Source organism: Caretta caretta, chromosome 3 (assembly GCF_965140235.1).
Source record: "Caretta caretta isolate rCarCar2 chromosome 3, rCarCar1.hap1, whole genome shotgun sequence".
NCBI classification, from domain to species: domain Eukaryota; kingdom Metazoa; phylum Chordata; order Testudines; family Cheloniidae; genus Caretta; species Caretta caretta.
This window is the reverse complement of record NC_134208.1, coordinates 52,185,722-52,199,562: the sequence shown is the minus strand read 5'-3', so window position 1 is coordinate 52,199,562 and position 13,841 is coordinate 52,185,722. Positions and strand designations below refer to the sequence as shown.

The following is a 13,841-nucleotide window of genomic DNA, read 5'->3' as shown; positions in this document are numbered from 1 at the left end:
GCTGGTGCTAGCCCATCCAAAGTGAGAACTCTTTACATAATCAAGTCTGGCTATTTCCTGCATGAATCCAGGTTTTCTCACATCCCCCCCACCCCCATACACACACAAACTCACTCTCCTGCTGGTAACAGCTCATCTAAACTGACCACTCTCCAAGTTTCAATCCAAGTTAAACCAGAACATCTGGGGGGGTAGGAAAAAACAAGAGGAAACAGGCTACCTTGCATAATGACTTAGCCACTCCCAGTCTCTATTTAAGCCTAAATTAATAGTATCCAATTTGCAAATGAATTCCAATTCAGCAGTTTCTCGCTGGAGTCTGGATTTGAAGTTTTTTTGTTTTAAGATAGCGACCTTCATGTCTGTGATTGCGTGACCAGAGAGATTGAAGTGTTCTCCGACTGGTTTATGAATGTTATAATTCTTGACATCTGATTTGTGTCCATTTATTCTTTTACGTAGAGACTGTCCAGTTTGACCAATGTACATGGCAGAGGGGCATTGCTGGCACATGATGGCATATATCACATTGGTGGATGTGCAGGTGAACGAGCCTCTGATAGTGTGGCTGATGTTATTAGGCCCTGTGATGGTGTCCCCTGAATAGATATGTGGGCACAATTGGCAACGGGCTTTGTTGCAAGGATAAGTTCCTGGGTTAGTGGTTCTGTTGTGTGGTATGTGGTTGTTGGTGAGTATTTGCTTCAGGTTGCGGGGCTGTCTGTAGGCAAGGACTGGCCTGTCTCCCAAGACTTGTGAGAGTGTTGGGTCATCCTTTAGGATAGGTTGTAGATCCTTAATAATGCGTTGGAGGGGTTTTAGTTGGGGGCTGAAGGTGACCGCTAGTGGCGTTCTGTTATTTTCTTTGTTAGGCCTGTCCTGTAGTAGGTAACTTCTGGGAACTCTTCTGGCTCTATCAATCTGTTTCTTTACTTCTGCAGGTGGGTATTGTATTCTCTAATGAGAAACTGCTAGCTTGAATTAATATGCAAACTAGATACCATTAATTTGGGTTTGAATAGAGACTGGGAGCGACTGGGTCATTACACGTATTGAATCTATTTCCTTAAGTTAAGTATCCTCACACCTTCTTGCCAACTGTCTAAATGGGCCCTCTTGATTATCACTTCAAAAGTTTTTTTTTCTCCTGCTGATAATAGCTCATCTTAACTAATTAGCCTCTCACCATTTGTATGGTAACTTCCAACTTATCTGTATGTATAAGATGTATACATATCTTACTATATGTTCCATTCTCTGCCTCCGATGATGTGGGCTGTAGCCCACGAAAGCTTATGCTCTAATGTATTTGTTAGTCTCTAAGGTGCCACAAGTACTCCTGTTCTTTTTGCTGATACAGACTAACACGGCTGCTACTCTGAAACCTGCTTTCTTTGATGCATTTGAATGTTGAAACCAATTAAACATTTTTTTCTCATCTGTTGACTGCTTTAAATAAATGTGATCTCTGCAAATTCACTTGCACGTTAGAATGTGTGCATTACAGAACTGTTTTTTTTTTCTTTTTGAGATATTCCCACACTTCCTGATAAAGCATTTTCAAAGCCTTAAAACAGGCTTAATTTCCCCAAAAGATTTAGCAAGGTACTCATTTCTTGCATCTAAATCTGTCTATCTTGTGCGTTAAAGTATGATTAGACTTGTTGTATTCTCTGTGGGAAACACTGCCTGTTAAAGCTGAGGGATAAGAAATGCTAGGGGGTTACAAGTTACATTAAGATGGCTTTCACCTGGGTCTTTGTTATCACTGATCCTGACATTCACACTGTGTAGTGGAGATTGCTGATCCATACCCATATCATTTATATTTCAGGATTTGAAGGTGCTTACTGTGAAATTGACAGCAATGAGTGTATCTCCCATCCATGCCAGAACCAAGGTCGCTGTGTAGATGAGGTTAACAGTTACAGGTGAGGATAACTGTTCAAACTACAAAGCCATCAGTTATAATGCAGGGCCAACTTATCATTCAATTTGCCATTCTTTTGGTATTTTGTATGTGTATTGTGGTTCTAATATTTGAATTATCTGGTTTGTCATTTTATAGTCAGTTTGTATAAACATTATACTATCTCCAGATTATAAAAAAGTTCTTTTTCTGATGATCATAGTGATCCAAACATCATATTGAAAAAAATCATATTTTTCATCATTATTTATTTTATATTTACATTAAAGTGAAACATTCTGTGCATTCTGTGGACATCTTATTTGCCAGGTGCTCCTGCAGACCTGGTTTTTCTGGGACACAATGTGAAGTGGAGATTAATGAATGTTTATCGAGACCCTGCAAAAACAATGGAACCTGCATTGATCTTATAAACAGGTTAGTAACTAGAGCTAAATGAAAAGTATTCACAAACTTTCTTATAAGTAAACTCTAGCCGTTGGCTTTAGAATCATAGAATCATAGAATATCAGGGTTGGAAGGGACCTCAGGAGGTCATCTAGTCCAACCCCATTCTCAAAGCAGGACCAATCGCCAACTAAATCATCCCAGCCAGGGCTTTGTCAAGCCTGGCCTTAAAAACCTCAAAGGAAGGAGATTCCACCACCCCCCTAGGTAACACATTCCAATGCTTCACCACCCTCCTAATGAAAAAGTTTTTCCTAATATCCAACCTAAACCTCCCCCACTGCAACTTGAGACCATTACTCCTTGTTCTGTCATCTGCTACCACTGAGAACAGTCTAGATCCATTCTCTTTGGAACCCCCTTTCAGGTAGTTGAAAGCAGCTATCGAATCCCCCCTCATTCTTCTTTTGTGCAGACTAAACAATCCCAGTTCCCTCAGCCTCTCCTCATAAGTCATGTGTTCCAGTCCCCTAATCATTTTTGTTGCCCTCCTCTGGACGCTTTCCAATTTTTCCACATCCATCTTGTAGTGCGGGGCCCAAAACTGGACACAGTACTCCAGATGAGGCCTCACCAGTGTTTAATAGAGGGGAAAGATCACATCCTAAAATGTTATTAGCCTTCTTGGCAACAAGTTCACACTGTTGACTCATATCCAGCTTCTCATCCACTGTAACCCCTAGGTCCTTCTCTGCAGAACTGCTGCCTAGCCATTTGGTCCCTAGTCTATAGCAGTGAATGGGATTCTTCCGTCCTAAGTGCAGGACTCTGCACTTGTCCTTGTTGAACCTCATCAGATTTCTTTTGGCCCAATCCTCTAATTTGTTTAGGTCCTTCTGTATCCTATCCCTACCCTCCAGGGATTTTACATGGTCAGCGAGAAGGGATCACAACTCGGCCCCTAAACATCTGGAAAGATTCACAATTTTTTAACAGATCATATTGTTTGTTTGTATTGATTTATCTTTTATTTTTTCCCCTTTCCCCAAGGTTCCTCTGTAATTGTGCACCTTGGTACTATGGGCCTCTCTGTGAATTGGATGTAAATGAGTGTGAAACTTTGCCTTGTCTGCATGGAGGCAGCTGCTCCAACAAGCCTGGAGGCTACCAATGTATCTGTCCCCCTGGATTCACAGGTATAGTCCCTTCCCTGAATATCAATTGCTGCCACATAGAAACATGTTACCCCCTGAGTCCTGCATTTTAAAACTATTGCATAAGCAATGGCCTCAACTATGTCAGGGAGGAGTGCAGAAAATTACCTGAGTATTGGAGGAGAAATCTATGTTAACTCAAATGGGCCTTTGATCCAAGTCTTGCTAAGTACCTCAAGTCTTTATTTACATTATTTTGATTTATGGGTTCTTTAGTAGTCCAGATATTTAGCTGAAACACATTAGAAAGAAAGTTATATAGTGCAAAAGAAAATCAATATTTTGTGAATTCAGCCAAGAGAAATCACTCGTAGATACAGAGTAAGTTTTGTAGGTAGGTTCAGATACTGCTTTATTAAAAAAGTGTCACTTTTATCAGAGTTTGACTCTGCTTTTTTCAGTAGTAAATCCTGATTTATTTTCGATTATCAAGATTTATGTTCAAATGCTACAAAGTGAATTTCTCCTTTGGATATACAGTGTCAAAGTATTGAGATTTTGACTTCCCTGACCTGTATAGCTGGCATTACTGCCTCAGTTATTGATCTTGGACTGATATTTGGAATTTATACAGAAGTAATGATCAATTATTTAACAAGTAGAGCTGTAATGAAATATGTCCAAAATCATTGTGGTAGTCACATGTTCTGCATGTAGCATCAGAAACGGCATGGATGATTACTATTTTGGTATCATTTAACATGGAGAAATGTGTATATTTGTTTGTGTATAACTTAATATTTTGGTTTCAGAGTAACAGCCGTGTTAGTCTGTATTTGCAAAAAGAAAAGGAGTACTTGTGGCACCTTAGAGACTAACCAATTTATTTGAGCATAAGCTTTCATGAGCTACAGCTCACTTCATCGGATGCATACTGTGGAAACTGCAGAAGACATTATATACACAGAGACCATGAAACAATACCTCCTCCCACCCCACTCTCCTGCTGGTAATAGCTTATCTAAAGTGTTCATCAAGTTGGGCCATTTCCAGCACAAATCCAGGTTTTCTCACCCTCTGCCAACTCTCCCCCCCACACACAAACTCACTCTCCTGCTGGTAATAGCTCATCCAAAGTGACCACTCTCTTTAAAATATGTATGATAATCAAGGTGGGCCATTTCCAGCACAAATCCAGGTTTTCTCACCCCCTCACCCCCCTCCAAAAAACACACACACAAACTCACTCTCCTGCTGGTAATAGCTCATCTAAAGTGTTCATCAAGTTGGGCCATTTCCAGCACAAATCCAGGTTTTCTCACCCTTTGCCCCCTCCCCCACCCCACACACAAACTCACTCTCCTGCTGGTAATAGCTCATCCAAAGTGACCACTCTCTTTAAAATATGTATGATAATCAAGGTGGGCCATTTCCAGCACAAATACAGGTTTTCTCACCCCCTCACCCCCCTCCAAAAACCACACACACAAACTCACTCTCCTGCTGGTAATAGCTCATCCAAAGCAACCACTCTCCCTATAATGTGCATGATAATCAAGGTGGGCCATTTCCAGCACAAATACAGGTTTTCTCACCCCCTCACCCCCATACACACACAAACTCACTCTCCTGCTGTTTTAAATTACTCTATTTTCTGCATATGTTTCACATTATGGGTAGGGTTCTTCCCCACCCAAGCTAAGGTGGACACCACATAACATAGCTGGTGGAGAGTTACCCTTCCCCAGCACCAAGAACAGGTACAATTTGTGTTAGGGCTGGTTGAAAGGTTGTTGCTGAAACTGGTTTTCAATAGAAAATTGGGTTTTGGCAAAACAAAATTATTCATGAAACTTTTCTAATTTCTATAGAAATAGATATTTGATATTTCAAAAAAAAACCCAAAACCCCAAAACTGAAATATTTCAGTTTTCCATAGTTCACTTGTGTCAAACTTTTCCACATAAAATGTTTGATTAAAAAAAAAAAGGTTTTCATCAGAATTTTCTCCTAGAAGAAACCCATTTCCTGAGATATAATGAAGATGTAGAATATTTACTTGGGTGAAAGGATCTGAGAACAAAAATGAGTTTTTGACCTGACAAATACTGCCTTTTATTTTAATCTTCGATATGTATGTGTAATTAGTAATTGAGCAGTTCCTGAATGGTAGAGTTGCTGAGCTGTTTAAAAGAACAAGCATAGTCAGAAAACTGGTGTTTGTAGTTATTGTAAACACATTGCTTTTTGTGCATTTGAGTCAATAAAATAATACTGGAGTTTGGATATTTAGAGTACCACACTGGTCATTTTAATTACCTATTTTATAGTAGTATTTTTTTTAATTAAGGAAACTATTTCCAAATATACTGAATTATATATCATATTATTTGTGTTAATATAGACTTATATAATATGTAGCTTCCAGTATACATAAGATTGAGAGGATGATCTGGGTGTTGAAGTGCAATATTGTGATATTAATTTTTGTTCTTCACATATCAAATCAAGTTTTCACAGTGGCTAAAATGTGATGAAGTTTCTGTATAGAATTATCTCAGTCTGTTAGTGGATCTGTCTTGTATCATATTATCAATTCACCTTTAATAGTTTTAGAAGAGAGGGCATCTAAAAAAAACATCATTGCCTTTGCAGATGGCAAAAGTCTAAAAGTCTTTTAAAGTCTAAAAGCCAACATCTCTGACCCATCTCCAAGAGAGACAGCTTCATATTTGTATTATTCAATGTATTGTTTTACATTATTCCTGCAAACTCAGCTGAGAATAGAAATTTCCCTCTGGAGAAAACCAAACCAGAGGACGTATCTTTATTGCCTGCACTGTATGGTGCTCAAAAATAACTGCAGACAAAATTGGAAATAGAGCAGTCTAATTTCTAAATATATAGTATCACACATTCTTCCTTCAGCTGAGCACAAGCATGGAGACTCTCAGTTTCATACACACACTTACTTTTATTCGTATTAATTGCATTTATTTCATGCAGAAAGTAATATTTACATTTCAGCACGTTCATCATATTGTTCCTTCCTAATGGATACATTTATGTTATTTCCCAGTGAAAACTTTAATTTCTAATGTGAGTTGATGTTGTTACTGACTTCTACTTTATATTTCTTGTGACACTTTATGGGAAACACTTCACCAATTGAGTGAATACAAAATGTTCTCATTCATTTGTCTGAAAAAACTGATATTGCAAGAAAGACATTTATTATCAGGCAATGAGCAGAGGGAAAAGCACATTTTCCACCATGCAGTAGGCTAATATTCAGAATTGGAAGCAATTTATTGACAGTTTGAGATCTTTAAAACTTCCATTTTTAGCAACTATAATATAAATATGATGATGCATACCTACTTTCACTACTTTTATTGGTTTTATGTCACCTAATTCATAAAAAAGGAAAACATATTGTTTGTGAGAGCATCAACCTTCACAGTTCTGGATAATGAAAAAGACACTTTAAAAAGTCAACACGTCAGCATTTTAAAGGCTCTGAATCTATAACAATACAAATAGGAAATATATTTAGCTGATTAAAAATCAAATACATTTCCATTAGCCTCTTCAGAGACTGATAATATACATATAAATGGGTTCTGGGAAGGTCTGGGCCTATTAAAAGTGCCTGCATTGTAAGTGTAAAACACTATCAGATAAAATAGTATTGTTCTTTGAGTGATAGTCTCTACCATATTCCACGGTGAGTGATCGTACATCTAGTGGGTATGCATTGCGAGAAGATACCCCTCTACCCTGCATGGCAGGGAGAAACCTACCTCTCTAGTTAGTTAGTTGTCAATGTTAGCTAGGTTTAGTTTTCCACTGGGGCTGTCTGGGACTGCCATTCACCAGTGGGATTGGTTTTACATGGCAGATCACAAGTCACTGCCCCTTTTGCAAGTCCGTCATGCCTTTCAATGATGGCCACATGAGGTGTCAATTCTGCCTTGACCAGGGACACATTCTGACTGGTGCAAGGTCTGCTGATCCTTCTCAAAGCAGACTCAACATTCAAGGGAATCTTACTTGAGGACCTTCCTTTTAAACCAGTCCATGTTTCTGGACTTGACTTGTACTCCTGGATCCAGATCTCAAGGTCTTTGAAAGACCAGAGATCATCGAACTCTGCATCAAAGATACCTTTAAAAGTGGTCCAAGGTGCTCCCTAAGTCTGTCTCAGACCCAAGAAAACACTGGGGCCAGTTGGGAACCAAGTGGAAGTCTTTAGGAGAGAAGATGAACAGAATGCCTTCCCAAGGCTTGGTCCCTAAGCTTCATAAGACTATGAGGCTATCCAATATCAAAAGTGCTTCAAAGAGGAACAAAAGCTACCAGGGCCATGACTAGCTAAGATGACCCAGACATGACGCAAGTCTCGCCTTACACCATTTCAGCATTAGTGACATAATCGGATTAAGATCAGCTAAGCACTCACCACTACCAGGACCAGCTTCACCTCAAGAAATGGTGACAACGGAGTAAACAAGAATGCAGGGTCAGCCAGCCTCAGTGGCCTGGGGGTTATAGTCTTCCCCTTTCATACCCAGGGAAGCAACCAGGGAAGTACCAGCATCATCTCTAATGCCATCATGCAGACTCCTGGCTCCAGTGTCACCCACAGAAAGATCTCAATACCCCGAGGATTGAAACCTTCAATTCTATCAACACCTGGGAGGGTTCTCCACTCCTCGAGGAGTGCTACCTGTAATCCTCAGACTCAGAGGAGAGCCTGCATATATCTGCAGCCAGATCCCAGGATCACCACTCACCCCTGTGGGGGGAAGAGAACCCAGCCTCAAATTATTCTGATGCTGACCTGTATAGGTACTGTGACTACTGGTACCAGCCTCTGTGGCCTCTGGCACCATAGGACTTTAACCTATGGAGTATGCAGGCTCCATGGATGCTTTAGTTTTCCATGTACTCAGCCTCCCTGGTGTACTCAAGGCACAGAGAATCAGAGAATTGCAGTACTTGAAAGCACCTCGAGAGGTCTTCTAGTCCGGTCCCCTACACTCAAGGCAGGACTAAGAATTATCTAGACCATCCCTGAAAGCTGTTTGTCTAACCTGCTCTTAAAAATCTCCAATACTGAAGATTCCACAATGTCCCTACTCAATTTATTCCAGTATGTAACCACCCTGACAAGAAATTTTTCCTAATGTCCAACCTAAATCACCTTTGCTGCAGTTTAAGTGTATTGCTTCTTATCCTATCCTCAGAGGTTAAGGAGAATATTTTTTCTCCCTCCTCCTTGTAACAATCTTTTATGTACTTGAAAACTGTCATCATGCCCCCCCCCAGGCTTCTCTTCTCCAGACTGAACAAACCCAATTTTTTTTCAATCTTCTCTCATGGGTCATGTTTTCTAGACCTTTACTCATTTTTGTTGCTCTTCTCTCGACTTTCTCCAATTTGTCCACATGTTTCCTGAAATGTGGTGCCCAGAACTGGATACAATACTCCAGCTGAGGTCTAATCAGTGTGGACTAGAATGGAAGAATTACTTTTTGTGTCTTGCTTACAACACTCCTGCTAATACATCTCAGAATGATGTCTGCTTTATTTGCAACAGTGTTACACTGTTGACTCATAATTAGCTTGTGATCCACTGTGACCCCCAGATCCCTTTCTGCATTACTCCTTCCTAGACAGGCATTTCCAATTTTGTATGTACCCAACTGATTGTTCCTTCCTAATTGGAGTACTTTGCATTTGTCCTTACTGAATTTCATCCTATTTAGTTCAGACCATTTCTCAATTTCAGATCATTTTGAATTTTAATCCTACCCTCCAAAGCACTTTCAACTCCTGCCAGCTTGGTATCATCTGCAAACTTTATAAGTGTACTCTCTATGCCATGATCCAAATTGTTGATGAAGATATTGAACAGAACCGGACCGAGAACTGAACCTTGTGGGATCCCACTCAATATGGCCTTCCACCTTGACTGTGAACCACTGATGATTACTCTCTGGGAATGATTTTCCAACCAGTTATGCACCCACTTTATGGTAGCTCCATCTAGGCTGTATTTATGAGAGGGTCATGTGAAACAGTATCAAAAGCCTTACTAAAGTCAAGATATACCAATCTGCCACTTCTCCCCTATCCACAAGGCTTATTACCCTGTCATAGAAAGATATTAGGTTGATTTGACATGATATGTTTTTTGACAAATCCATGCTGACTGTTACTTATCACCTTATCCTCTAGCTATTTGCAAATTGATTTCTTAATAATTTGTTCCATTCTCTTTCAGGGTACTGAAGTTAAGATGATTAGTCTGTAATTTCTTGAGTTGTCCTTATTTCCCTTTGTATATATTGGCAATATATTTTCCCTTTTCCAGTCTTCTGGAATCTCTCCCATCTTCAATGACTTTTCGAAGATAGTCACTAGTGGCTCAGATATCTTCTCAGTCCGCTCCTTGAGTATTCCAGGACGTAGTTCATCAAGTCCCAGTGACTTGAATACATCATGCTTGAAGATGGTGCAGAAGGTACTGATAAATAGCAGGAAGGAACTGACAAAGGCCACTTACCTTTCAAAATAAATGAAATTCTCCAGTGGGGCCAGCAGGTGCCACCTTTCCCTGGGTTGGGCAAGCATCCAGGATATTCCTGGTTACCTGTGCCAATAGAACCAGGCATTATGCTCTCCTAATGCTTCCCAGGGAAGCACCTAGCAGCCATATTTGCCACACATTCACTGATTGACCACTCCTCTCTTTGTGCATCCAATGGTGAAGAGGTTCCTGAATGTATCTCTAGACGCTTTCCTACGGTCAAGGATCCTGCCACAGCATGGGGCCTAAGTGTGGTCCTCTCCATGTTCATGGAAGCCCCGTTTGATCCTCTGGCAACAGTCCATTTCCTATTTCTTCATGAAATTGTCCTTTCTCCTGGTGATTACATCAGCCAGGTGTGTGGGAGAGATACAAGTCACTGGATGACAGGTTTCAGAGAGGCAGCCATGTTAGTCTGTATCAGCAAAAAAAACCCAAGGAGTACTTGTGGAACCTTAGAGACTAACAGATTTATTTGGGCATAAGCTTTCGTGGGCTAAAACCCAGATGAAGTGCTACTGAAGTGCTACTCCCTTGCTACTGTATTAATGTCTGAACATTGTTTAGTTTAATGTTGATTACCCGTGAAAAATAATAAAATACTTTTGAAATGATTATCTAGCTTACCTACACAAAAAAATCCCCAACATCTATTGTTAAAGATTGAGCCTCCACTATCAAGTCACAGTGAGGTGCTATCCTTCATATTAACCATATTAACCATAATCCTTCATATTATCCTGTTGTGCTTAGATAGCAAAAGTATATTTCTTATCTGTGTATTTCCATACTTTTCAAGTTTAAGACAGACACATAATGTTTTCAAATGTGAATTATAGTGTGTTTTTCTTATCAGTCACATCATAATGATTTCACAGTGGCTAAGTCTTAACACTTTCCTCAAGTTTATTACAAGTCATTTTATTTCAGGAGAGAAACTGTTTTATAACAATGAGAAGTACTCTAGAAAAAACATGAATGTTGAGACAATATCCTTCGTAAGTAGCAGAAGGAGATAAAGGATTATGAAGAAACCAAAATGGCAGTTCTTTACTAACCTGGATCAAAGTTTTTCAGTCGTCATCCTGTAGCAATTTCAGTGTCAGGAATAGTGTCATGTTGAGTTGATTTATTTTCTTTTTATGTTGATCTTTGCTATGTTTCTGCACCCTATGATTCTGATCTCTCTAACACTGATTTGCAGCACATATCATGCTTCACATTAATTAAGCAATGCTCAATATTGGAAGCTAAAGGTTATAGTAATTTGCATAGGAGAAAGCATTGACACTGAACCAAATCCACAAATAAATTATATTACCTCCAGATCTCAGGTATCTTTTGGTGAACTTGGCCATCCCTGTGCAAACTACATTTCCAATATACTTTTATAAATTTAATTCCAAGTCTTTTCAGTAAAATGAAGACCTTCCTGGGATGATTAGAAAAAAAGCATGGGTGAATATATATTCTTAAACATCAAGTCATGTGTTGTTGTTGTTTTAAAAAAATTACCAACATTTTAGACTGGAGAAAACAGACCAAAAGAGCTGAAATATTAATAACTGTTTCTTGTTATTTAGTTCAGGGATATAACTCCATGCTTCACAAAAAATGTTCTCTTCCATGCCCTGGGGGACACCAGGACATAGTCAGTTAAGAAAGCTCAAAGTTATTAAAATTAATAATTTATTCTACATTGAAAATAAACAAAAGAAGGAAACAAAAAAGTGTATTTCTTCAGTTACAATATCTACATTGAATCTCTGCAATGGAGAACTTCATGCATTCTGTAAGAGTGAGCCCTTCTTCCTGTAGGCACTCTTCTGTAGGCAAATTGAAGAAGTTAATTAAACCCAAAAGTAATTGGTGGGTCCTGCCTAATTATCACAGATAATCAAGACAGATGATTGATGTCACAGGCAAGTTTCTTTAAAGATAAGTGATTAGGTAAGTGCAAGAAACTTTTATTCACTGTAGGTAAACTAAAACTGGTTGTGAATTGACATAGTAACTGATCTTGTTAAGTGCTATGAATTTTGGTAACTGATGGAGACATCTGCAAAAAAATAGGTAACTTCTCCTCTTTTGCAGATTAGGTAGAGTTGTAGATTAGACAACCTATGATAAACTCTCATTTTGGATCACTTTGTTTAGCTTTCCTGTGCCCTATTCTACTGCTCATCCACCTTTTTCTCACCTCACGGGCAATAGACAGCATTCTGCAGCTTCTTCCCTTTTTGGCATTACATTTTTTTATTTAAAAAAAAAAATTCGGACTTTGGATTTTTGGCTTGCACTCTCCTTTTTGGGAAGCAGTATACACTGGAAGTCTAGGGGAAGATGAAGAACTAAAAGTACACCTGTTGCAGTGATGCTATTCGGCTAATGCTAGCTTGTTGCTTTACCTATGATGCATGCCCAGGTCTGCTTCTGAGGCAGCTATATTTGATTGCTGATTCTATTTTAAATGTTAGGTTTCAGAGTAACAGCCGTGTTAGTCTGTATTCGCAAAAAGAAAAGGAGTACTTGTGGCACCTTAGAGACTAACCAATTTATTTGAGCATGAGCTTTCGTGAGCTACAGCTCACTTCATCGGATGCATACCGTGGAAACTGCAGAAGACATTATATACACACAGAGACCATGAAACAATACCTCCTCCCACCCCACTGTCCTGATGGTAATAGCTTATCTAAAGTGATCATCAAGTTGGGCCATTTCCAGCACAAATCCAGGTTTTCTCACCCTCCGCCCCCCCCCCCCCCCACACAAACTCACTCTCCTGCTGGTAATAGCCCATCCAAGAGTTATCACTTTGGATGGGCTATTACCAGCAGGAGAGTGAGTTTGTGTGTGGGGGGGGAGGGGCGGACAAACTCACTGTCCTGGTGGTAATAGCCCATCCAAGAGTTATCACTTTGGATGGGCTATTACCACCAGGACAGTGAGTTTGTGTGTGGGGGGGGAGGGTGAGAAAACCTGGATTTGTGCTGGAAATGGCCCAACTTGATGATCACTTTAGATAAGCTACTACCATCAGGACAGTGGGGTGTGAAGGAGGTATTGTTTCATGGTCTCTGTGTGTATATAATGTCTTCTGCAGTTTCTACGGTATGCATCGGATGAAGTGAGCTGTAGCTCACGAAAGCTCATGCTCAAATAAATTGGTTAGTCTCTAAGGTGCCACAAGTACTCCTTTTCTTATTTTAAATGTTGGTGGTCAAGTTAATGTACACTTTGAATAAGAATCAGTGAAGCTGGAATACTGCAGTTGTATTTAATTAACTGCTGTCACCCTTTTTCTTATTGTTTACAATCTTTGCACAGCAAGGCTTCTTATCTGCTCTCTGCATTAAGTCAGCATTGACGGGTTATTAATATAAAGAAAGGATCTGGTGAAAATAATAAAGTAAAAAATATGCCCCTTACTCACTAAACAGGCAACAATGTGATTGTGTGATTGAATGCAAAATCATTTTGTATTGTTGTCAAAGTAATTTTATGACAACTACTGCATTCATTTCTGTTCTGGTCTGGAAGAGGATTCTGTCCGATTCATCCATCTTGTGTTACCAGCAGCTGGAACTGAAAACATTTTCCTTCTGGCTCGTTGTCATAAATATAAAGGGAAGGGTAAACCCCTTTGAAATCCTTCCTGGTCAGGGGAAAGCTCCTCTCACCTGTAAAGGGTTAAGAAGCTAAAGGTAACCTCGCTGGCACCTGACCAAAATGACCAATGAGGAGACAAGATACTTTCAAAAGCTGGGAGAAG

The 13,841-nt window shown here is 39.5% G+C and overlaps 1 protein-coding gene across 1 annotated transcript in view; it reads left to right on the top strand.

The window, feature by feature from the left end:
• Nucleotides 1–13,841, top strand: part of EYS (eyes shut homolog) — a 1,269,973-nt gene that overhangs the window by 395,553 nt on the left and 860,579 nt on the right. The window contains exons 13-15 of the mRNA XM_075126509.1: nucleotides 1,835–1,931; nucleotides 2,240–2,347; nucleotides 3,368–3,513. Of these exons, the coding sequence (XP_074982610.1) occupies nucleotides 1,835–1,931; nucleotides 2,240–2,347; nucleotides 3,368–3,513 (351 nt within the window). The remainder of the gene's footprint in view (nucleotides 1–1,834; nucleotides 1,932–2,239; nucleotides 2,348–3,367; nucleotides 3,514–13,841) is intronic.